This window comes from Macrobrachium rosenbergii, chromosome 9 (assembly GCF_040412425.1).
Source record: "Macrobrachium rosenbergii isolate ZJJX-2024 chromosome 9, ASM4041242v1, whole genome shotgun sequence".
NCBI lineage: Eukaryota > Metazoa > Arthropoda > Malacostraca > Decapoda > Palaemonidae > Macrobrachium > Macrobrachium rosenbergii.
In genome coordinates, this window is record NC_089749.1 from 42,757,133 (window position 1) to 42,783,611 (window position 26,479).

Here is a 26,479-nt window from a genome sequence, read left to right on the forward strand (position 1 = left end):
GTCCTAATGGACAAATTTAATAGTGTTGTGTCAAGTAATGTGTCAGTGGAGAGGGGCAGTGTTGCGTCCACCGTGCTCCTAGACCAAGGTCCTGCTAAAGCTCCCTTGCAAACATGGGAGGAAGCAAACGACAGTCAAGGGAGGTCGGTGGGGTTTTGCCTGACAGTCATCACCTCATCGAACCCGTTGTCCCCCGCAATCCCAGGCAGCGGATGAATACCGTTGGAAAGGTATTAGGAGATACACACACACTCTTTCTTCAGTGGATCAGACTCGCCCATCTGAGACGCGGTGACCGTTTCTCTCATGTATCTAGACCACTGAAAAGGCTAGGCGCTTCTATGAATCGATTCTCCCCTGCCTCATGGCGAGCAGCTGAAGATCATAGCCCTCTCCGTCTTGAAGTTTCTGGGCTTCGCCGACAAGAGATTCTCACTCTCTTTCTCGCGCAAGAAAATGCCCAGACAATGTTCGTAAACGCCAGTTCACAGATGGTTCAGGATCCAACCTTTCACCTTCAGAGCGCCCAAAGTCCGAGCGCCCAATGTCCGAGTGCCCAAGATCCGAGCGCCCATCATGGGTTTGAGCGTACACCTTCGTTGGGCGCCTGTCACCTGGCGCCTGCGCCAACGCACCTGTTCTGGGCAGCCCAGCTTCCAAGCGGAAGAGCCGTGTTGGACTGCTCGAGCAGAACAGCAGTCTTCAAGCGCCCATTGATGGCGAATAGCGATCCGCAGGACAGAGCATTTGCTTCTGGCGTTGGGGCGCATAATATCATCAAAAGCCCAGTAGTGGTGGGCGCATCTTCAGTCAACCCCTCTTCTCATCGCGGTCGTGACCTCTCCAAGAATTCCTTCAGTTTCCTAAGACCCTTCTTGGCTTGCTTCAACTCCGGCTTGACAAAGTGTTGAGCTTTCTTGAGAAACCAACTCCAGCGGTACAGGACACCCCCCATAGAACCTCCAGGATCTCCTGTTTTGTCCGCCGAAGATCCTGTAGAAGAGGAACAACCAACCTCTCATTACTACCGGCTCCTACTCAGGTTTTCTGGTCAGCTCCCCTTCGTCCTTCTCCCCAGTCATTCCTTTATTGCTGGGTTCAGCTTACCTTGGCATGCGTCAACCTCCAGGTACCATCAGACTTCCGTGTCTGGTGTTGTCTTTGTCTTCGAAGAAAGCTTTCGGCCCTATGGATGCCTGGCTTGCAGAGAAGAGGAAAGTCAGAAAGAGGCGGTTTTCTGTTCTCCTCCTTCTCGCTTAGCAAGACAGAAATGTCTGGCTTATGCAACGGGGAAAAACTCCGTCCTTGGGGCGCTGCCCCCTCTCAAGGAGACTTCTCCAGTATTATTGATGCTTCTCGTTGTTTGGCCTTCGCTTCAGCCAGAATTCTCATTTCATCCTCTGAATTGGACTACCTTCTCAAAGATATTCTTAAAGTATTTGAGATTTTTAGTTTCTTAGACTGGACTATAGGAGCCTTGACTAAGAAAATAGAGCTGTGTCACTTCAAAACTCCGCATCGGACTGGCTGGGTGTTTTGGGGTGCGTGAATAGTGCTGTTAGAGATGGAGCAGTAGAGCCTTTACCATCTATACAGGAGTACTCAAGCGAGATTTGTGGTGCTTCGTTTGCAGCTAAAGGTGTCACTCCATCAAACGTTCCTACATCTATTTGCGCCTTTAGTCAGAGATAGCCTTTCCGCAAGATATAATGGGTCGGATTTCCATCGATCTTCAGGAAATCAACTTAAGATCTCATCACCCAATCCACCAAAGAGATCGAATTTTCATACGAGAACGTCTACTGCAACTACTAGGACGTCGTCACCCCTGCAACAACATCCCTTTCGAGGAGGTAGAGGCCGTCTACAGTCCCGTCCGAGAACCAACATTCGAACCTCCAAACCATCTAGGAAACCATTCAAGTCCAACATTGGGAAATAAGGCTTGGTCCTCCGTGTCAGTAGAGCAAGACTGTCACATTCTGGCCAGCATGGGAAGAGAAATGTGGAACCGTGGGTACTAGAGTTTTAAGAAGATTATATACAGTCCTTTAGGAAAAACTCCATTAGTAACCTCTCCAATCAACAGCAGCCAACTCAGTAGACTCAGAGAAGTTTTCTGCCCCTATCTGAAAGGTTTCAGCCATTCTGGAAAAGGCAGTAGAAATGACGGAGATGTAAACTCAAGGGGGATTTTACAACGTCTCTTCGTAGTTCCCCAAATCATTGGGAGGATGGGAACCTGTCCTGGGCGTCCAGTGCCCTGAACAACCGTTCAAACAACGAAATTCAGAATGAGCGAATCAGTCAGTTTTGTCGACCATCCATCAGGGAGACTGGATGAATTACACGATCGACATACAAGATGCATACTTCATATTCAATTCATCCGGACTCAGGAAGTATCTAAGAATCGTGTTCAGGACAGAGTCTTTAGTTTGGGCACTCTGCTTGGACTATCCACGGCCCCTCAAGTTTTCACCCAGGTGCTCGCGCCCCTTATGAAGTGGCTTCATCTTCTAGGGATAAACATCTCTCTGTACCTGGATGACTGGCTCCTTCGCTCCCCCTCGAATTATCAATGCACGGAGGACTTACGGAAAACGCTTCGCCTCGCCCAAGAATTAGGACTTTTGATAAATTTCAAGAGTGATGCAGTTACCCCTCAGTTTATTTACTCTATTTGGGGATAGTGATAGACTCTCGGAGTTTGGGCTTCCATCCCAACAAAGAATACTTGCTTGCGAAGAGAAGTCCAGGACAGTATTCATAACTCCTGCTCAGCCAACAGATGGATGGTCTTCTGAACTCTCATCCCATGAAGTTAGTTTCCATTAGACGAGCTGCATTCAGAGCATAATTCTATAAAGCCAATTGGAACAGGAGAGTCTTTTCCAGACTTGTTCATTTCAAAATCCTCCCAGATAAAAAGAGGACCTCAGATGGTGGTTGGCAAAAGACAGTTTTTCGGCAGGAAGGTTTCTAGCTCCAACGAACCCCGACCTAACGTTATTCTCCGACGCTTTGGATCTGGGTTGGGGAGCCTTCCTCAACAACATGGAAGTATCAGGAACTTGGTCTCCTTCCGAGAGAAACCTTCACATCAACGTGAAGGAACTAAAAGCAATTCATCTTGCACTTCTACATTTTGCAACGATAACCTACCACAAAACATGTACATCAAGAACCAAGGAGGGACCCATTCTTTTACACTCAACGAAGCGTGAAGGCTGCTTCTTTGGGCAGAACGAAACTCTTTTGTGACTTCCGAGGTCATTCAAGGCAAATTGAATGTCCTGGCGGACGAATTGAGTCGAGGAAAACAGGTCCTACCTACGGAATGGTCACTCAATCCACAGGTATGCACCGACCTGTGGAAACTGTGGGGAAAGCCGTTAATAGACCTGTTCGCGACGTGGGGAACTGTCGGCTTCGTTGTGTGCTCCCAGCCCGGACCCACAAGCATGGGCAACAGATGCCATGTTGCAGGACTGGTCGAATCTCGACCTTTACGCCTTCCTCCCTTCAGCATAGTGAGAGAAGTGCTGAGGAAGTTCAGTTCTCACGTCAACGTGTCAATGACACTAGTTGCTCCTTTTGGCCACACAAGTAGTTTCCTGATCTTTGAGCATCTGACATACTTCCCAAGACTACTTCCTCAGAGGAAAAGTCTTCTCAGACAACTCCACCACTTCCTCCGATACCATCAAGGATTATCCTCCTCGCTCTGACAGGCTTAAGACTGTCAGGGGGCACTAATCAGGCGAAGGATTTTCAAGAAAGGCTGCAGAGGCTATTGCTAACTGCAGACGACAATCTTCCTCTGCAGTCTACCAATCCAAGTGGGCAGTTTTTAGGAAGTGGTGCCAAGAACAAGGAATTTCCTCTTCTAAAACTTTTGTAACTCAAATCGCAGATTTTCTTTTATACCTCAGGACAGCGAAAGGATTCTCAGCATCAAACCATCAAGGTTACAGAGCGATGCTGAGTTCAGTATTTAAACAGAGGATTAGACCTGTCTTCCAACCCACGACATAACTGATTTAATTAAACATTTCAACACCAGTAAGCAAGCTAAGCCATGGAGTGGCGGAATTTGGATGTGGTCTTCAGCAGCTTTTTTTCCAGGGTCACTGTTTGAACACGATAGAGTCGTGCGTCTCTTACGCAATCTTACGAAGAAGGCATTATTCTTGGTGGCACTTACAGCCAAAACCAGAGAACTTCATGCCATTGACAAAGGATAGGCTTCATACAAGGTGGCTGCCTCGATTAATGGCTTCTGGTGAGAGGTACAAACAAGATCTAACACCACTTTCAACTGTTACTATACATGGTGCAATACATTCGCCATAAGTTATTTCATATATAAAAATTAATTATTATAACTAAAACAGTACTCTAGACTTCATGCTAGAATCATAGTAAAACTCAGGCAAAATAATGTAAGTGTGTCATTCTCAAATTAGATGTGGTTCTTTCACTCTTATTTTAACATGCAATAGAGATGTACATATTTATACAAAATACATAAGCAAAAGAATAAATTTGGATTTTAAATGAAGACAAATACAAATACAGTAACACAGTTCTTATCTGTTGATTACTTGACAGACGGCAATTCACAACGATAAATCAAATCAATAATTTCTTATGAGACAGACGATAATAATAACTCTACAGTACGAGATATATGGCATGGAAACAAGTGAATAAACAGAAACATCAGAAAAAATTGTGAGAGAAATTTTTCACAGTCTTTTTTCAAATTGTGTTTGTAACTAAATACTGATTTTTATGATAAAAATTATTTGCAGTGTAGTACTTATCATGATTTACAGAGTACTTGTTACGCTTGTTCCGAGTTAGGCCCCAGACTGAGCGTAACAAGTGTGCAATTCGATTCTTTCTCTCTCATGTAAAGTGTTTTTGGATGGTAGCATATTGTGAAAATAAAATGAAAATTAGCGAATATTTTAAATATTGTACAATATGCTCTATCATCCAAAAACACTTTACAGTAATATAATTTCAAATACATCTTACATTATCCTTAAAGAAAGAGAGAGAGAGAGAGAGAGAGAGAGAGAGAGAGAGAGAGAGAGAGAGAGAGAGAGAGAGAGAGAGAATCGAATCATACACCTGTTATGCTCAGTCTGGGCCCGACCTGGAATAAGCTTTACAAATGCATGCACTGTAAATAATTTTTATCATAAAAATCAGTATTTAGCCACGAACACAATATGAAAAAATACAGTAACTAGTGAACAAATAGTATTGCTCTATGAAGAAAAGTGAATGTGATAATTTTCGAGATATGATCCATAGAAAAAAGTCTGCGAATTGGTGAGTTCCCGCACAAAAGTGAAAGATACGTTCCACCAAAATCTGCAAAAAAAAAAAAAATTAAGCGTGGAAAAGTGAAGCATGAAAAAATGGGGTAGCATTGTATATCTAAAAGAAAATTGTATCTTGATGCCATATAATTTGTTTCATGTCTGTTAATTATACATGTTGATTTTCTTTATTTTGAATAGTAGAAGTTGAGCTGATTTATTTAATTTGGACTTTACACAAGTCATTTAACAAAAAATTAGACTGACACATCAGTACAAAATGCTAAGTTTTGGAGCAACTAATTTGCAGTTTCTCTTCAGAGCTTCATGCTAGGCTAGTGGTGCCTTTACTAAGAACACATTTATTGTTGTCTTTCCTAGGATCACTGTAATCTTAATATTTCATTTACTCATCCTACTTCTGTATCATCTAATGCTGTTTCACCTTCATTCATACGTTTCATCATGGCTTTGATTTACTGTGTAAGTTAACCTGAAGAGAAATGCACACAGTTTAATTTTTTATTTTATTTTTAGGGTTTTCTTTGATGACAACCCCCAGATAAATTACCTTCCATTTTCTCTGATGCAACAACTTCGAACTGGAGAATCGTGGGATCCAGTTATTTTGCAAACATGTGGGTGAGTAAGAATAATCAGATTACAAGTAAAGTATGCATTTTGGCTCTTCAACATTAGGCATCTTGGAAAATATTTTTTGATGCAACATCCTGAGGCAATGTCATTGACATGATCACTTTTAATCTAAGAAATGGTTATCTCTTGGATAAGTGATATATCTTTGGCATTTAGTTTCCCTAGTTCCCTTACAAGTATGTGGAATCTAAAGGATTGTAAGCTGATAGCTAGCATGGATATAGGAGGCAGTTAGGTATCTGCAATGCTTATTTAGACTTTACATGCTATTTTCAAGAGAGCCTTGATAAGGATTTTGAGTGCAGAGTAATTCAAATAAATTTTAGTGCTGCTTTCAACTTAGTAAATCATATCACAAGACAATTACAAACTTGAGAATCTGTGAGTGGGTAGATATGTTTTGGAATTACTTCAAGATTTCCTTACAGGTAGGCTGCAGTGCGTTGCTGTAAATGGGATCATTAGCGAACCGAGACCTAATGTGTCAGGAGTTCCACAGGCGTATGTTCTTGGTTCAACTGCCTAAAATTTTTAGTGTATATAAGTGATATGGCTGTTGGCCTGGAAAATAAGATTGTTCAGTATGCCGATGATGCAAAACTTGTAGTGTAGTAACATCTCCACTTATGAGAAATGAAACTGCCCTCAGTCTCAATCGGGACATGGACCGGATCAGTGAATGGTGTAATTGGTGGGGTATAAGGCTGAACTCCAGTAAAACGAAAACACTGTTGATCAGCAGATCTCATACAGATTTTCTACTCCATCCTTCTCTTCAGGTGGTTGGCACTCTACTGAATGAGTCTGCAGCTTCAACTCTATTCTAGGTGTAACTTTTGACTTGCATCTTACTTTTGAGAAACATTTAACGAAAGTTTCAGCAAATGCCACAAGAAAGCTCAGTATTGTTTGTAAGATCTCATATATTTATCACAGTGGTAGGTAATTTGTCCTTCCTCTACTAGAATACTGTTCTCTGGTATGGATGTCTGCTTCTGCCAGAGATTTATCTCTTTTAGATAGAGTGGTTCATGGTGGTAGGTGTCTGTTTCCTAATATCAGCAGTTATGACTTGGACCATCGATGGATGGTCTCATGTTTGTCAAATTTTCATAAGCTACATTTAAACAGAGATCTTTCACATTCACAATTGATCCATGATCCCCTTTTCCTGCTGAGAGCAACAAGAGCACCAATATGCAGTAAATGTGCCTTGCTGTCGAACTTCTCAGTTCCAGAGGTCCTTTTTTTCTCACATCGTTGGACTGTGGAACAGCCTCCCTGAGGATGTCATGCTATTGGAACTTCAGAAGTTCAAGAGAACATGCAATACAGGCATTCCCTGGTTAACGACTGGAGTTACGTTCCAAGCCGAGCGCCAATAACCGAAAATTGTTGTCAACCGGAACATCACAGAAATTATGGTAATAAATGGTGTTATGACACTGCCAATATGCCAATACATGATAAACCGCTTACCGATGCCGACAATAAACCACTACCAACGCAATAAAACCATGCCGAAAATCACTTACTGGTGCTGAAAATCTGGTTAACGAAGTCTTTAGCCAAGTGTTGTAAAACCAAGATGCCGTTAACCAATGCCGCGGGGACTGCCTGTAAATTGCTACCTTACTACTACTACTATTAAAACAGTTTAACCAGACCACTGAGCTAACTTATCAGCTCTCATAGGGCTGGCCCAAAGGATTTGGATGAAATGACAGGTCTAGGCTAGGAGCCTAGCACTGGGACCAAATAGATCTTTCAATATAGTGATGAATGAATGAAAATTAAATTAAAAACTGCACAAAGGCACACACTCTCATACTGGAACACACTCACACAATAAATACATACAAATTTACATTTCCTTATATCACTAAAAAGGTATACAGGTATAAAAATTTAAAATAAATTTATTAAAATTTTAAAATTTAGTTGTTTTAGAATTCATTAGACCCCTAAGGGCTTTCATATTTCTAGAATTCATTAGACCCCTAAGGGCTTTCATATTTCTGTTATTTCCTTTTTATATATTATCAATTAAATCACAGCCCTATGTTCACCCCTCGTGAACATTAAAATTGGAATTACTGAAAATGTAATAGCTTTTGACAAAATTCCCTTCATTGATATATTTCCAAAATTTGATAATAGCTGCAGGTTATATTTTGGACATTCACACAGTACATGTTTGACAGTTATCAACACTTTGCAATCTAGGCATTTGGGAGGAGGGCCACATGGACTGTTTATTAAAGAGTCCATGTGTCAAACGAGTATGACCTATTTGAAGACATGTCAGAATTACTTGTGTGTGTCTCTCTGATATGATGAACTCCAATTTCCAACACTGGATTTTATCTGTTTTAATTTATTATTTTCAGGGTCTTCATTCCTTATATTTTGCCATTTACTTACAAAGATTGTTTTTATACATCTTATATAGTCACTAATATGGGTGTCTACATTTCCTCTTGTCATGTGGCCTGCTTCTTTAGCTGCTTTATCAGCCTCTTCATTTCCTTTAATCCTTACATGGACAGGGATCCAACATATTTCAATATTTTTTCCATTATCATAATTTATTATGGAGTTAAAACTGAATTTGTTGTACAATATTATTTTTTTGATTATAGCTTTGAATGGCTTCTATAGCACTTCTGGAGTTATTATTAATCACAAAATTATTACATCAAGTCTTCCCTAATTATTTTTATGGCTGATACTATTGCACATAACTTAGCTGTAAATACCGAGGCATTATCTGGTAGAGAACTGATACGTTTTGTCTTGGGATACTGCAACATATCCCACTCTATATTGTGACTCAGATCTGTCGGTGTATATTGCGTAATGTGGACCTTTTCAGATTTATGTTGTACTGTATGTTGTCTAATGGTGTTCTGGGGTATATGAATAACTTTTGATAAATATTTTTAAGTGTGTACAAATTCTCATTTTATTCATTGTCCAAGGAGGAGGTAATTTTAATATTAAAGGTAATTGTATATTTATATTCAGCAACTCAAACAATCTTCTAGCTCTAATTGGGAAAGGAGGTGGATCATTGTTTATACACATCGAACATGCGTCGTAGTTAAGTGAAATAATTTCTGATGAATAACCCTTTAATGAACCGGGACTGGCTGTATTTTATATTCGCAACAAAAAAGTTGTCTGTCGGGTTGTCTGCAAGTGCCAAGTGGACGTAAAATACGTCAACTACAAAAATTTTTTTATATATTCGCAGAAAAATATTTATAGGCCTCGTTTGCTGGGAGAAACATTTTAAATCATAAATTTCTTCCTGTGAGGATGCTGGGAGTTCACGGATCGGTCGCCCACAGCACCCAAAACCACACAAACAAAACAAGGGAACTGTTGTTTTGTTTACAAAAACTGCACAGACCAGCACTAGTTTGACTCAAGACTCACTCACCTAAAACCAAAAATTCTTTCACATAGCAGACAGACAGCGTGTAACGAATCCCCTTTCTTTCTTATCCCAAAAGAAAGCATCAGCTAACTCTTGCTGAATATCTCAGAAATTCTTTAGTCACTTTGTCGTAATTTTTGCACCGTTTTCTATTAGCCTTTATATAAAGTTTTATATATGAAAATGTGCGCAATTTCATGTAGAATACAACAAAAAATAACTCAATTTTGACATATTTTCATATAAATCACAATAAGTGCCAAAATTTCAACCTTCGGTCAACTTGACTCGACCGAAATGGAAAAAATGCAATTTTACATTAAGCTAAAACTCTTACATTCTAGTAATATTCAATCATTTACCTTCATTTTGCAACAAACGAGAAGTCTCTAGCACAATATTTCGATTTATGGTGAACTTTTGAAAAAACTTTTTCCTTACTTCTGCGCTAACTCTGCTGAAAATCTCAGAAATTCTTTAGTCACTTTGTCGTAATTTTTGCACTGTTTTCTATTAGAAGTTACATAAAGTTTTATATATGAAAATGTGCGCAATTTCATGTAGAATACAACAAAAATAACTCAAGGTTGTAGCTTTTATCAATTTTGACATATTTTCATATAAATCACGATGTGCCAAAATTTCAACCTTCAGTCAACTTTGACTTGGTTGAAAATAGTCGAAAAATGCAACTGTAGCTAAAACTCTTACATTCTAGTAATATTCAATCATTTACCTTCATTTTGCAACAAACGAGAAGTCTCTAGCACAATATTTCGATTTATGGTGAATTTTTGAAAAAACTTTTTCCTTACATCTGTGCTAACTCTGCTGAAAATCTCAGAAATTCTTTAGTCACTTTGTCATAATTTTTGCACTGTTTCTATTAGAAGTTACATAACGTTTTATATATGAAAATGTGCGCAGTTTCATGTAGAATACAACTAAAAATAACTCAAGGTTGTAGCTTTTATCAATTTTGACATATTTTCATATAAATCACGGTAAGTGCCAAAATTTCAACCTTCGGTCAACTTTGACTCGACCGAAATGGTCGAAAAATGCAATTGTAAGCTAAAACTCTTACATTCTAGTAATATTCAAACATTTACCTTCATTTTGCAACAAACAAGAAGTCTCTAGCACAATATTTTGATTTATGGTGAATTTTTGAAAAAACTTTTTCCTTACATCTGCGCTAACTCTGCTGAAAATCTCAGAAATTCTTTATTCACTTTGTCGTAATTTTTGCACTGTTTTCTATTAGAAGTTACATAAAGTTTTATATATGAAAATGTGTGTGCAATTTCATGTAGAATACAACAAAAAATAACTCATGGTTGTAGCTTTTATCAGTTTCGAAATATTTTCATATAAATCACGATAAGTGCTAAAATTTCAACCTTTGGTCAACTTTGACTCGACCAAAATAGTCAAAAAATGCAATTGTAAGCTAAAACTCTTACATTCTAGTAATATTCAATCATTTAACTTCATTTTGCAGCAAACGAGAAGTCTCTAGCACAATATTTCGATTTATGGTGAATTTTAAAAAAACTTTTTCTTACATCTGCGCTAACTCTGCTGAAAATCTCAGAAATTCTTTAGTCACTTTGTCGTAATTTTGCACTGTTTTCTATTAGAAGTTACATAACGTTTTATATATGAAAATGTGCGCAATTTCATGTAGAATACAACAAAAATTGCGCAAGGTTGTAGCTTTTATCAATTTTGACATATTTTCATATAAATCACGGTAAGTGCCAAAATTTCAACCTTCGGTCAACTTTGACTCTACCGAAGTGGTTGAAAAATGCAATTGTAAGCTAAAATTCTTACATTCTAGTAATATTCAATCATTTACCTTCATTTTGCAACAAACAAGAAGTCTCTAGCACAATATTTCGATTTATGGTGAATTTTTGAAAAAACTTTTTCCTTACATCTGCTCTAACTCTGCTGAAAATCTCAGAAATTCTTTAGTCACTTTGTCATAATTTTTGCACTGCATTTTTCTATTTTAGAAGTTACATAAAGTTTTATAAATGAAAATGTACGCAATTTCATGAGAAAATACGGAAAAAATAACTCAAGGTTGTATTTTTTATCAATTTTGACATATTTTCATATAAATCACGATAAGTTGCCAAAAATTTTTTTCAACCTTCAGTCAACTTCATTGACTCGACCTATGGAGAGAAATAGTTCACCACATTCGTAAAAAATGCAACTGTAAGCTAAAACTCTTACATTCTAGTAATATTCAATCATTTACCTTCATTTTGCAACAAACAGAGAAGTCTCTAGCACAATATTTCGATTTATCAGGTTTAATGCTCTTTTATATTGAATTTTTGAAAAAGCTTTTTCAAGTGAATACATACTAATCCCAAAACTCTGTTTGATGAAATCTGATTTTTAAATCTATTTCTTCATCTTTGTCATTTAATTAAAACATTACTGTTTCTATTAGAAAATTTGAGTTACATTTAACGTTTTATTTTTATTATGAAAATGATTTGCGCAGTTAAGATGTAGAATAATATATTACAAAAAATAACTCAAGGTTGCTTTTAGCTTTTATCTATTTTGACATATTTTATTATAAAACAGTGTGCGATGAAGTGCCAAAATTTTCAACCTTGGTCAACTTTGCGGTTTGTCAGAAAGTTTTGGTCGAAAAATCCAATGCTGTTTTTAAAACTCTTACATTCTAGTAATATTCAAACATTTACCTTCATTTCAACAAACAAGTAAGTCTCTAGCACAATCTTTTTGATTTATCCAGTGTAGATCTATTTTGACCCAAAAAAACAAAATTTTATTTTTTCGAATGTGCCATGTTACATCAAGCTAACTCTGCTAGTAAATCTCTTGAAATTCTTTTGTCACTTTGTCATAATTTTTGCACTGTTTTCTATTAATTTTACATAACGTTTTATAAATGGAAATGTGTGCAATTTCAAATGGCAATACAACAAAAAATAACTCTTTGCTGTTGTCCAGCTTTTATCAGTTTCTGAAATATTTTCATATAAATCACGATAAGTGCTAAAATTTCAACCTTTGCTAAATTTTCAACATTATTACTTATTTCTTTGACTCGATTCTTTTCCCAAATAGTAAAAATGCATTTATTGTACTGTACAGTAAACCCCCTAAAACTCTTACATTCTAGTAATATTAAAATCATTTAAAACCTTCATTTTGCAGCAATCAAGAAAAAGTCTCTAAAACAATATATTTCGATTTATGGTGAATTTTTGACATGAAAAATACAAAAACGTTTTCCTGAAAAATACATCTCCACTTAATAATGGGTAACTCTGCTGAAAATCTCAGAAATTCTTTAGAATACGGGGGTTTCACTTTGTCGTAATTTTGATTCACTGTTTTCTAATTTTAGAAGTTACATAACGTTTATATATAATAATATAGTAATCTTGTGTAAAGTTCTTCTAATATCAGTAAGACTGAACAATTCAAAAATTATTGTTTTCCAATTTGGTTCTAGCTTTTATCAATTTTGACATATTTTGTTATAAATCACTTTATTAGCAGCATTTTTAATGAAATCAACAAGAAATTTTTCAACCTTGGTCATATTCAGATGGTTGACTCTAGTGTGAAAAATGGTTTAAAAATGCAATTGAGGGAAATGCTAAATTTTTTACATTCTAGTAATATTCAATCATTTACCTTCATTTTGCAACAAACTGTCAGAAGTCTCTAGCACAATATTTCGATTTATAGGTGAATTTTCATTTATACAGCAAAAATGAATTTTTCCTGTTTTACATCTGCTCTAACTCTGCTGAAAATCTCAGAAATTCTTTAGTCACTTTTGTCATAATAATTTTTATTAGGTTTTTCAAATTAGAAGTTACATAAATTTTTATATATGAAAATTTGCAGATCAATATCATTTAGAATACAACAAAAAATAACTCATGGTTGTAGCTTTTATCAGTTTTGAAATATTTTCATATAAATCACGATAAGTGATTAATCCATTTTCAACCAGTCATTACCCCAACTTTGACTTTTATACAAAACTGAAATATTACAATTAAAAATGCAAGTTGAATAAAGCTAAAACTCTTTTTACATTCTAAATGTAATATTCAATCAGTTTACCTTCATTTTGCATGACAAACAGAGAAGTCTCTAGCACAATATTTTGATTTATGGTGAAAAATTTTTGAAAAAAACTTTTTCACATACATTTATAAACCGCTAACTCTGCTGTAAATCTCAGAAATTCTTTAGTCACTTTGTCGTAATTTTTTTTGATAACAAACTGTTTTCTATAAATACTGATTAGTTACATGTGATAACGTTTTATACAGCAATGAAAATGCATGTGGGCTTTAAATGCTTTTTCATGGGAAGAACGAAGCTTTTTCTACAAACAAAAATAACTCATTCCGGTTTGTTGTTGTAGCTTTTATCAAGTTTCAAAGTTGAAATATTTTCATATAAATCACGATGTGCTAAAATTTCAACCTTTAGATTTAGTGCTTTGACTCTTATTTTTGAAATAGTCGAAAAAAAATGCAATTGTCAATTCTTTTAAAACTCTTACATTCTAGTAATATTCAATCATTTATGTTCCATTTTGCAACAAACTATTGAAAAAGTTATGGTCTAGCACAATATTTCGATTTATGGTGAATTTTTGAAAAAACGTTTTCTTACATCTGCTCTAACTCTGCATGAAAATCTCAGAAATTCTTTAGTCACTTTGTCGTTAACCTTCATTTGTTACTTTTGTTTTCTATTAGAAACAAGTTACATAACGTATTTTTATATTTTTTTTAAAATGTGCGATTACTGGAGATGGAGTTCATCCTTGACAATACAACTAAAATAACTCAAGGTTCAAATGTAGCTTTTATCAATTTTGACATATTTTCATATAAATCATGCTCTGCCTTCTGTAAGTGCCAAAATTTCAACCATTGGTCATATGTTTCTTCCCTTGACTCGTCAAAATGATTTGAAAAATGCAATTTAGGGTATGCAAAGCTAAAACTCTTACATTCTAGTAATATTCAAACATTTACCTTCATTTTGCAACAAACAGAAGTCTCTATGTACAATATTTCGATTTTATGGTGAATATTTGAAAAAACATATGTTTCCTTACATCTGCTCTAACTCTGCTGAAAATCTCATAAAGATATATAAATTCTTTAGTCACTTTGTCATAATTTTTGCACAGTTTTCTATTTCATTTAGTTACATAAAGTTTTATATAAGAAAAAATGTGTGCAATATCATTTTAGAATACAACAAAAAATAACTCTGATGGCTTTGGTTTTATTAGGAGTTGTAGCATTTATCAGTTTTGAAATATTTTCATATAAATCACGATAAGTGCCCAACATTTCAACCTTCAGTCAACTTCTTGACTTGACTGCAAATAGTCAAAAAAATGCAATTGTAGCTAAAACTCCTACATTCTAGTAATATTCAATCATTTACCTTCATTTTGCAACAAGTCTGAAATCTCTAGCACAATATTTCAATTTATGAGTGAATTTTTGAAAAACTTTTTCCTTACATCTGCGCTAACTCTGCTGAAAATCTCATAAATTCTTTAGTCATTGTCGTAATTTTGCACCGTTTTCTATTAGTAAGTTACATAAAGTTTTATATGGATTGAAAATGTGCGCAAATGTCATATTTTTAAATACAACAAAAAATAACTTATGGTTGTAGCTCTTATTAGTTTTGAAATATTTTCATATAAATCATAAGTGCGTTTGAAATTTCAACCTTTGGTCAACTTTGACTCTACCAAAATGGTCGAAAAATGCAATTGCCGAGAATCAGGCAGCAAGAAAGACCAAGCTAAAATTCTTACATTCTAGTAATATTCAATCATTTACCTTCATTTTGCAACAAGCGGAAGTCTCTAGCACAATATTTTGATTTATGGTGAATTTTTGAATAAAACTTTTTTTACGATTCCAAGGAAATATACTGCTGCAGTAAAACTGCAAGTTGTTACAAATTCATGACATCATTTTGTGACAATATTTTCTCTGTGTTGCTGTTTTGATCGTTTTACAATTTGTTATATACCAAAATCATTTTTTTGTTTACACAATTTAGTGCCAACAATACAATGAACAAAAATAACATCTTTGGAGAGACATTTAGTTAATGAAAAAAAAAGATCATTAAAAGTATCAAGAGAACCAAGAAAGCCCCTACTGGTCTCTGAAAGGTGCTTTAACATTTCAAACCTAATATCATCCTCTCAGGGGATTTTGATGATGCAGTTAGCTAAAGATATTCAGCATCTTTTAAAAGTCCATGGAAAAGATGAAAGGTATTTTATGTTTGTATAAACCTCTGTATTATTGGACTGAGGTGGAAAGTGCAGGCCAGGCCTTGATGTAAATTTTCAGATTTTGCTGAAATTCAGGAGAGCTGACACTAATAATTGTTCCACTAGATAAACTTTGGTAAAGTGCTTGCCAAACATCTCTGCCACTTCTTTAGGATTAGGTATATATCCATTCTCCACCTTTAGTATAGGTAGTGGGTCTGGAGATATGTGTTTACCTTGCAATTTCCTGATCTTATTCCAGATCTGGCTAGATTGGGTTTTTGCTGAAACCTTTAAGATCTATTTTATCCATGACTGTCTCTTAGCCTTTTTCATAGTCTTTTCTGCTTTGCACAAGCCCTGGCATACGTTATTCTATTTGCCGCACAAGGTGATCTTAAATATCTACAAAAGCATGTTCTCATGACTTTCCTAGCAACTGCACATTTCTTATTCCACCAAGGAACAGCTGGACGCCTTGGCAAACCTGCAGTTCTATGTATACATTTCTCTGATCTAGTACCACTTCAATCAAGTGCTGATAAGCTTGAATTGGAGAAGGGAAGTCCTTGGAATTCTTTTGTGTGTGTAATCTTTCATATGAACTCCAATCTGCTTCATCTATTTTCCACTTTGGCAGTCTGCTTCATCTACTTTCCACTTTGGTAGCATGGAGATCAAGTATTATGAATATATTTCAGATTTATGGGCCAATGGTCACTGCCATAAAGGTCCTCACTGACCACTGGTATTCTAGTGCAAGAGCTGAGGAACATATAGTTAAATCTATGGCTGAAGAGGAATTATGGTATATGTCATACCTTGCTGGTGATCCATTGTTCAATAAAACTATATCGCTCCTGTCAAGTAACTGCTCAGTAATGTTACCCCATCTATCACATACATTATACCCCCCCAAAAAGTATGTTTTGCATTAAAATCATCCATTAATATGAATGGGGATGGTAGTTGGTCAGTTAGGTGTTGAAGGTCAGAGACATCTAATTGCCTGTTGTTACCCTCCAATCTAGGCTGCAGATATAGAGAACAGAGTGATCTTTTTATCAATATAAATTTGTACAGCACAATTCTGAAGTAATGTGTCAAGTTGGATGATGCTGCATTTTACAGATATATGGATAATAAAACCTGTGCCTCTTTGAGCTCTTTCCCCTGGTTGAGGAGATCTGTAGAAATTATAATTTAAACCAGGGTTATATAATTTGTACCCAATTTTTGTTTCTTGGAGACATGTTATCTTTGCCTCTGAATCCCTGGTTAGTGTTTTGATTTATTCAGCACTTGAAATCATACCCCGACAGTTCCACTGTAAAATTGATATTGTTTGTGTCTAAGTTTTTAGAGTCCTTTATCTTGTTAGATTTGTTTCTTTGGGATGTTGAATTTATGAATGGTCTTTGGATCTGTGGCTTTCCATGTGTACCCTTATTATTTTCTCTTTGGCTATTAACTTCAGGATGAGGATGGATCTCTGTTATTGTGTTTTTTTTAATCGAAATGCTGGACTCTTTCGGTCTCACTGAAGTGCCAGTACAGATCCCATTAAGTTCAGGGTTACCATCATTTTCATTTTGGCTGTGGGGAGATGGAAGAAGGGAGAAAGATAGGGTTCTCTCTCTCTTCTGTATTTTATTTTTGTTGAAATCCTTTTCTTGGAGCAGAGAATGTATTTGTGATACTTCATCTATTGTGGGGGGTGGTAAAGGTGTGGGTAGATTTTCTTAACCAGCTGGTGCCGTATCTACCTTAGGAGGTGCCTTGCCTCTTTTCAAGGCATGTGCTCTCGCCTTGCCAGACTGAGCACCTGGTCAGAGGGGCTGGGCCTCTACCACGGGATGGAGCAACTGTTCCAAAGGAAGAGGCTCCTGTACTGCATGGATCCCTTGTGGTATTAAGGGTTAAGGGATTTAGAGCTCTAGCATAGCTCTTAGCTGTTCCCATTTGTCTTTTTACCTGACATATGCTAATGCTCTCAGCATTTGCTTTTTATTGCTGCTTGCTCAAGTTTAAATTTTTTGCATTTTATATCAATGGATTTGTGATCCAAGTGACGATTAACACACATTGGAGCCAGAGAGCATAAACCATGTTCAGGGGCTGAGCATTTAACAAACTCAGAGGGTTTTTACACAGTTGATGGTTTTGGGTTGAAGGGTCTTACTCTCACTCTGTTTTTTTCAAATGTGACATGGGATGGCACATTTGGGTCCTCGAATGTCAAAATGATCATGTTTGCACTAGATATCTTTTTTACCTTCCATACTGATGGTGGGCTCATTTTAAGGATTTCTTCTGTGAATTCATACAGATCTTTGTCAAAGACTACCCATCTCCTATAGCTGAAGTTCATGTGGGGTCTGATCTCTTTTAGCTTTTCATTATTTTTAACCTGCATGAAACTCAACATCTGTGCCTGGGTCACTGGTTTTGCATGAATAAGAATTTTTCCTTTATCAAATTGAGATATCTCACCACTCTTTATTCTTCCTACTTTTTTCTGGAGGTATCTACTGAATTTATAGTAGTTATATTTTTCCTCCTTTGCTGCTGCTACCAGCCACATGGGTGGTTTGGGAGCCCCTGCTGAAATGTTCTTCTGTTGGCTTTGGTGTTTATCTACAGCCCATTCAGAGGGTATATAGACAAACATATTTCTAGGAGTTTTGTCAGTTAAACTTCCTCTTTTGGTAGATTGGCATATTTCTAGTGTCTCAATACTGCAGCTGGCTTTGAAAGCATCTGCATGCTTTTTAAAAGTAGTCCAAGCTTCCCACTTAACTTCTATTTCAAGATAATTCATTCTAATTTCCATTAATGGACCAAAGGTACTCAGTGTAGTAGAAATTGTTTCATAATCACATTCGACTGGTAGATCCTCAATATGCAATAATACTCTCAAATCTTTCACATTCATTGATTTGATATTACTGCGCAGGTTGTCTGTGGAGGTTGCAGTGGTCATCAACTGTGCCGAAATGGTGCCATCAAAGGGCCCAGGGTACTTGAATCATTATTTTTCCTTGTCATAAAGATTTGAGCAAAAATAATTGAACTGAAAACCTTAAAAAGATATCATCAGCCTTTCATGGAGTTTATTCTTCCACCAGTAGCACAAGTGAGAGCTGACTCCCAAATGTCCACGTCCCTACCCTACCCCCACAGTGGGTGGCACAACATGATTAGAGTGGCCCAAGTATAAGCCAAACCCACTTGCTAGGACTGAGGGTACAGGCAGTCCTCGCTTATCGACGGCGTTGGTTAACAGGAATCTGGTTTTACGGCGCTTGGTTAACAACGTTGTTAACCAAATTCTCGGTGATGGTAAGTGATTTCTGGCATCAGTAAGCAATTTATCAGCGCTGGTAAGCGGTTTATTGGCACTTATGACGTCATAAACGGCATTTATTACCATAATTATCTGGGATTTTCGGTTACTGGTGCTCGGCCAGGAGCGGAAAGCCTGCCATTAACAGGGGACTGCCTGTATTACAAGAATACCATCATCCCCACCCTAATCATATTAAAGGCAAACTGGATAGAATGCCAAGAGTCCTGTCCTCAGAACCAGACCCCCTTGGAATCTGTGGCCCAGCCCTAAGGAATAGTTCCGCCCTTGAGCTATCAATCTGATATCTCTCAGGTCCAAACTTTATTGGGTAGTTGGTGGTCCTACCACAGTTCCCACTATTTAGCTTTGGATATAAACCCAATCCCAGCTATGATATCTTCCCTACTTATCAGGTCCAATAAATTTGAACAAAAGTGGAAAATTCCACAAAATTAATCCAATGAAATATATAATGATATATAGGACTCTTGGACTCAAACCCAGGAACAAATTCCTGGGGTTCAAGAGCCCTCTCACCATGTCAAGGTGGTTCAAAGTTGAGGGGGCAGAAGGATGGAATGTGATAGCTGATATGTTGTCAAGAATACCTGTGAGTGAGAAAGGTAGTATGAAATAGAGTATGAATCCTGAGTATTTGCCAAGGGGCTTGGTTGTGTTGATAGCAAGCAAGGGAGGCGGTGATTCGATGTTTGAAAGTGTTTTGAATAGCTTGAAAGATCTGGCGAGTGATGGTTTGGAGATAGGTGTTCCAGTGACTGTAAATGATTGGAGAATGGATGTGATGACAGAAGCGTGTAAGAGGCCAGAAAAGATTGGAATGCGGAAAATTAGAGCATTAGAGACATTCGAGAGCTGAAAGCCATGTCTGAACCTGGGGTACATCTGATACAAGAAGTGCTGTTGATTATAAGTTATTTGTATGGTGTGATTGTATGTGTGCACTATGGAGTAGAGAAACCTATAGTGTATTAAGCAGTGTTCCATTTGCATAGTTTTACTGGGGTGCAGTACAGTTGGGTAGGAGAAGAAGGGATATGAGTATGTGGATGATTCTGAAAATAAGGATAAGGAATGCAAAGAGGTGATTGAATTGGTTTAAAAGGAAGCGAGTTTCTGTGTACATGAAAAGAATTGTGGGATGACAGTAGGGGTCGACATGAAAAGGAATGAATAGTGTGGTTTAGTTGATACTGGATCCCAAGTCTTGTTGTTAAGTGCAAATGTGGTTAAGGAGATGGAAAAGTATACATGGAATATTGAGCATATATGTAACTAGACGAGGCAAGGGTTCCAGGGACTGTTGGCCTTTTCTCCCTACTTCTCTGGAGGTTTCCGATATGTGGGAGCTGGATAGGTATCCGGTTGGGATAGGAAGTGTTCGCACATTCTTCCAAGCATTTTCATGAAGTATGTACCCTTATCAGTCTTAGAACCAAACAGGTTGTGTGCCGTGTGTGGAAAGATCCTGTGGGGGTTTTTGATGGGCCAACTCCTACAGGAGGGGCATCTAGGGGTTTTCAGTGCTTGAATGGGCATGAGTGTCCTGTACACCAGGATTCAGATACTGAGGTGCAGGGGCTGCTTTTTCTAGAAGTCATCAAGCTCAGCTGTAAGCAGGAAGGGCTTGGGGAAACTCCTGGGCATTATCTGCAGTTTTTCCCTGCCACTAAGAGCACTTACACTCTTGCTTAGTAGTTGCGTTGGCCATGACTTACTAGCAATGTTTTAAGCCTTATGATTTCATCTGTCTGTACAGAGAATTCATTTTGGGCCAGTCCTGCATAGCAAGTTTCTTTCCGCACCCCAAACTTGTCAAAGAGCTCTTTATCTCAGTCAGTGCCAAACCAACAACACAGGTAGACTTGATTCTCTTGGTAATGGCTAGAGTTGTCTACCATGCATGTTTTAGGTGGTCTTTGCACGGGATCTTTGATCCTCTGCTGTAGAAAATGTGGCAATGTCTATGGGGGAGATGACCTGAAGGAAAAGGCAACATTCCAAAGGCTTTTGTCAGGGGGTAGTCTTTGTTGACTACCACCAGCCAACTACCTCTGAACCATTTTTGTTTGTATGGGGACAGGATACTAGGAATCAAAGGAGAGCAACTTCTCTTTCCGAGGGACTACAGGAAGGATATTTTTCAGATACACACATATACTGGTCCTCTCAGAAATACCTCAGCTTTACTCTCTGGTAGGAAGTTCTTTCATTCAAGACTTTCGATCACCATACACTGTGCACTGTTTTCCAAGATACAAAAATACCTGAAGCACAAAAGTCTCCTTTCTGTGGCTGTTACAACAGAACATCTCAACAAGGAAATCTGACTCATAAATCACATTTGTTTTCTAACATCTCAACAAGGAAATCTGACTCATAAATCACATTTGTTTTCTAAAGATTCAACAACAATTTTCAAAACTTCAACATAAAGTAATCCAAAATACAGCACTGTACAGTATATGAATACAGTTTATCATGCACTTTACACTATCCCTCACACAATGGGCTTCTGTGCTAGACTTTTCTTTTTTTGTGTCTAGTATAACACAATCTCTGCTGTAGCAATTCATAATATTTCAAGTAGTTTTAAATCCCAGTATACTAACAAATTAAATTACATACAGCTTCAGTCAAGTCTAATTTCCTAAAGGGCGGACCTTTCCACAACTATTCTGAAACAAGAGAGATACACTATTAAAGATGTGAACAATTACAATTAATGAATATATATAAAATAATAAGAACAATAAATTTCACAGTTTTTTCATAGATACAGATTATCTTTTAACACTCAAGGGTTGCTTTCTTGGTCGGGTGTATCCAACAAGGGGTAGGATGTGCACCTGGATATTGCTCAGTGGTGAATCTCACTTTAGGGCTTATGTCCAGATACTTTTTGACACCAGTTTTACCACTAGAGACAGGTACAAGGGATGTATGATCCCTAAGCACCTGCTTGGCAAAAAAATTTTTGAAGATTTTGAGGTTCCGAGCTTACGTCGGGCCACTGTTCAGCACAACAGGTATCTCTGGGGGTTCTTTCTTCTCCATACTTCCACAAAGACTTCCTATGTGTGCATGGTCCAAGGTCCTAAGAAATATTCCTCTGGGTAAACTTCAGATCCAGCTGCTTGTAGTTGGGTATTCCCAGGCATTGAGAGTTCCAGCATTTCACGTATGGACATTTTCTAGCCTCTCCCCCTGACGAGAGGGTTCTCTCTTTGCTCTCCATAGGATTTTCCAGATACTTTTGTTCCTTGAGCGGCTGTCTACAAGATAATAATTGTCTCCAATTACTGGTGTTGGAGACAAGGTATCTGTCTGGTCTGAGCTACTTGTCAGTAGGTAGTGGGCGGCTGTCTACAAGATAATAATTGTCTCCAATTACTGGTGTTGGAGACAAGGTATCTGTCTGGTCTGAGCTACTTGTCAGTAGGTAGTGGTGTTTTTCTCACTTACCTCTGCTGTGAAATCCTCTTTCAACCCCAGTTTTTGGAAGGCATGGTGTCCTAAACCAGGATTTGATTCTAGTAGATCTCTCTTTTCAAGGGAGCTCTTTTATACTCCCGAGAAGCTATAATAGTCTCTCTCTCTCTCTCTCTCTCTCTCTCTCTCTCTCTCTCTCTCTCTCTCTCTCTCTCTCTCTCTCTCTCTCTCTCTCTCTCTTGGGGATTCAGACCCTGGAAGGTCATGACTCTCACCTGTAGGAGTTTGGTGAGTAGCCTGTACAAGTCTCTTAGAGGGTTGTCAGACATGGGTCTGAACCCAGAGACTGTTTCGTTTAGTTCTGACAATGGTATAGGTGTAATCGAGTTATCTGGGCTGTTGTATGTATGGCACTCAAGAGGATGGAGATCTCTTTGTTCAGCAATGTCCCTAATTTTTTAATGAGATTTAGAACTGTCGGTTACGTCTGAATCTTGCTTGTCCTTCTAACTGAAGGATTTTTCAGTCTCTTTTGGGATTCAGACCCTGGAGGGTCATGACTCTCACCTGTAGGAGTTTGGTGAGTAGCCTGTACAAGTCTCTTAGAGGGTTGTCAGACATGGTCTGAACCCAGAGACTGTTTCGTTTAGTTCTGACAATGGTATAGGTGTAATCGAGTTATCTGGGCTGTTGTATGTATGGCACTCAAGAGGATGGAGATCTCTTTGTTCAGCAATGTCCCTAATTTTTTAATGAGATTTAGAACTGTCGGTTACGTCTGAATCTTGCTTGTCCTTCTAACTGAAGGATTTTTCAGTAGTGACTCGTGCGAGATACTAATGAGTCCTGTTTGAGTGCTGCAGTACTATCGTAGAAGAACTCGACACATCAGATTTGTATGTTAACAACTCTTCAGTTAGTACTAACAGAGTTAAGGAAATTTTCGGAGTACACTATATCTCCTAGCTATGTAAGTTGATTTGCTGGCATTCTCTTCCAGCGTGGAAGAATTGCAGCCCAGACAAACGCTCATAATAGTAGGGACATTACCTTATCCTTTGCACTCAGTAGGAACTTATTGGCTCTCAGTTATAGTATTATGTGCAGAGAGGTGACTGGGTATGATCACCTGCAGAATGTTTTACCTGTGGAATGTTGCCCACTGGGCTTGGCCACAATTTCCTTGGATCAGTGGTGGCTGCTCAATGGGTTGGATAGTGAGCCCACTACATTTTGACAGGGAGCACCCCTTTGTAAGTACAGTATCTGGTTGTATCTTGAGACAGGATAGGAGTGACTGGTTCTCCTCTCTCTCTTTCTTCCTTCCTTTACAGTAAATGGAGTCAGAGTGCCATTCCATATATAAGCTGGACAGGCATGAAAGCAGATTAGCTGTCAGACTAGGCACCAGTCTTTTCACTGGCAATGAAGGGATTCAAGCTCCCCTCCTCTCTTAATGATCCAAAAGTTTAGGATCTGGTGTATCCCATATGTGCAGTATGCTAGAGGTGTGGGGTCCCTTCCTCTGCTCCTAAATAAACCAGGAAGATAATACCCCAGGTTGGGCAAGCCTGCCAGTTGGTTGAGAGTACCCAGATTTCTCATACCATTGGGTAAGTCTCCTAAGTAAAGAACAATGGTTTGTATTTGTGTAAGAACAAATAGAAAATTTTAAAAATAATTTGTATTTTTCTCAACATGCAACCTTAAGTTCTTTACACAAATGGCCCAATTCAGCCACCCCTCACTCTGGCACCTGGGCGGGGTGGGAAGGCAGAGTGGAGGGCAGATAGACGGGTGGTGGGGCTTCCCCCTGCCTGTCAGGAGTTTACTACCTTGGTGGTAAGTGTGAATGGCCATTCCAGCTTGTGCTCACAAGCTAAATTCTATGTAAAGAACTTCAGGTTTGCATGTTAGGAAAAATACATGTTATTTTTGAAATTTGCTATTTTGGGATGACTGTGGTGATTATTTACTGCGAGAGGACTGAGGCAAGCAAAGAGTTCTAAATGTAGTTTATTTAGGCATGCACTGTCTAAAGTTCTAAACAGTGAACAGTTTTGACATTCAAATACTGTAAAGTATTTGTATCTATGATATATAAAAATTTGTTGTAGAATATAGTCAGGAAGGTAAGAGTTGTTAAAAATTTCATTTGAGTTGTAAGTGATATTACAGAGTGCCTTTAATTTTTCAGGTGTTTCCAAGAAGCAGCCATATTCAATAATTCAGTTTTTGTTTCAACCTCAGTTCCTTCAAGAAATGATGATCCTAGATGCCTTATGCTTCCTTCACAACTAAACAAGGTTACCGTACCAAACAAGGACTTTTCAGTTCCCCCTCTGTTTGAACTGTGTTTACATTTTGTGTGGAAGGAAAAGATTAGAATATTTGCTACTAATTCAGGCAGAAAAACAAACCCTATTGTGAAATTGGATCACTTATCTCTCAGCTCTGTTCCTCCAAATATACACTGTCTGTTGCAGGTAGGCCCTGTATCTTATTGTAATTATGCCAAGTGTAGGTGTCCAATATTCACTTACTGTAGCATCAAGGTGGTGAAATTGACAGTCACAAAGAGACTGGGGGGATTGGGGAATATTGTGCCAACAGTTTTTTACTTTTGCTGTGATAGATGCAATGTCAGATATCTGGAAGATGTAAGAGCAATGAAAGACAATTTCTCACTGTGGCTAAATAGACAACTGGAAAATGCATGCATGGTTCAGGTATTTTAGTTTAAAAAACGGTGATGCTCAAATACTGATGATAACTTCAGTATACAGGTATATATGTAAGCTGGTGCTTTATAAATGGTAATTTGAAATAGTTTATATTTTTGTACATTTACCGAGTTGGAATATCAGTTTTTATATAGTTTTACAGTCATATATTCTGCTGTATGTCAGCTCATGGTTTGTTATTCTCTATGCCAAATTTGTAAAGATTAGTTACTAAAATAATACTGACCGTCAATAAATTTTTAGTGTAAATTTTTCAAATTTGTTTCATTAATGGTCTGATTTTCCATCACCCAACAGTGTTGAGTGTTTTATACTTAATGGTGTAACTTACTTGTCATATATTTCTGCCAAATAACGTCAGTTCTATTTATGAGAAGACTTATGAAATGCACCACACTTTATAGTTTTATACAGTATCACATTATCTGTTAGCATTCTACACAACTAAACAAAATTCTTTTTGAATTTCTTACTCCTACCATTTCCATGTATGCTGTACAGTGTAACTGTGAACAATTTTTATGCAAAAAACAATAATATTGTTTCACCAAACAATTGCAATTTAGGAATAAAATGAACAATGCTAAAAAGAGGAGCAAAGTGCTAAGAATCAGGTAATACCCAATTTTAGCTCATTGTGAATAAATAAAAATAACAGAAAAGTAGTTCCTGTACATATGAGTGAAGGCATTGTGTTCTGGCAGCCTGCACTGGTTACTAAGCCATATACTCCCCGTAGGGGGTAGTGCCATCATTGCACCTCACAGTGCACTGTAGGTATTACTTAAGGTTCTTTGCAGCATCCCTTCAGCCCCTAGCTGCAACCTCTTTCATTCCTTTTACTGTACTTCTGTTCATAATCTTTTTCTTCCACCTTACTTTCCACCCTCTTCTAACAATTGTTTCATAGTGCAACTGCGAGGTTTTCCTCCTGTTACACCTTTAAAACCCTCTATAATCTCAGTTTCCCTTTCAGCAATGAATGACCTCATAGGTCCCAGTGTTTGACCTTTGACCTAAATTTTATATTACATTCCTAAGCCAAATACTGGTATTGTACAAGTAAAGTGGTACAATTACTCTACTTTACAGGTGAAACAGGCCCTATGATGCAGGGATGAATCAGGTCCTATGATGCAGATGGGAAAAAAGCTACAACAC

The 26,479-nt window shown here is 37.6% G+C and overlaps 1 protein-coding gene across 1 annotated transcript in view; it reads left to right on the forward strand.

The window, feature by feature from the left end:
- The window catches only part of LOC136841735 (leucine-rich repeat-containing protein 28-like), a 171,348-nt gene extending 145,772 nt beyond the window's left edge, over positions 1–25,576 (forward strand). Inside the window, 2 exon segments of the mRNA XM_067108990.1 lie at positions 5,874–5,978; positions 24,772–25,576. Of these exon segments, the coding sequence (XP_066965091.1) occupies positions 5,874–5,978; positions 24,772–25,312 (646 nt within the window). The 3' untranslated portion in view covers positions 25,313–25,576.
- The last annotated feature ends 903 nt before the right edge of the window (positions 25,577–26,479 follow it).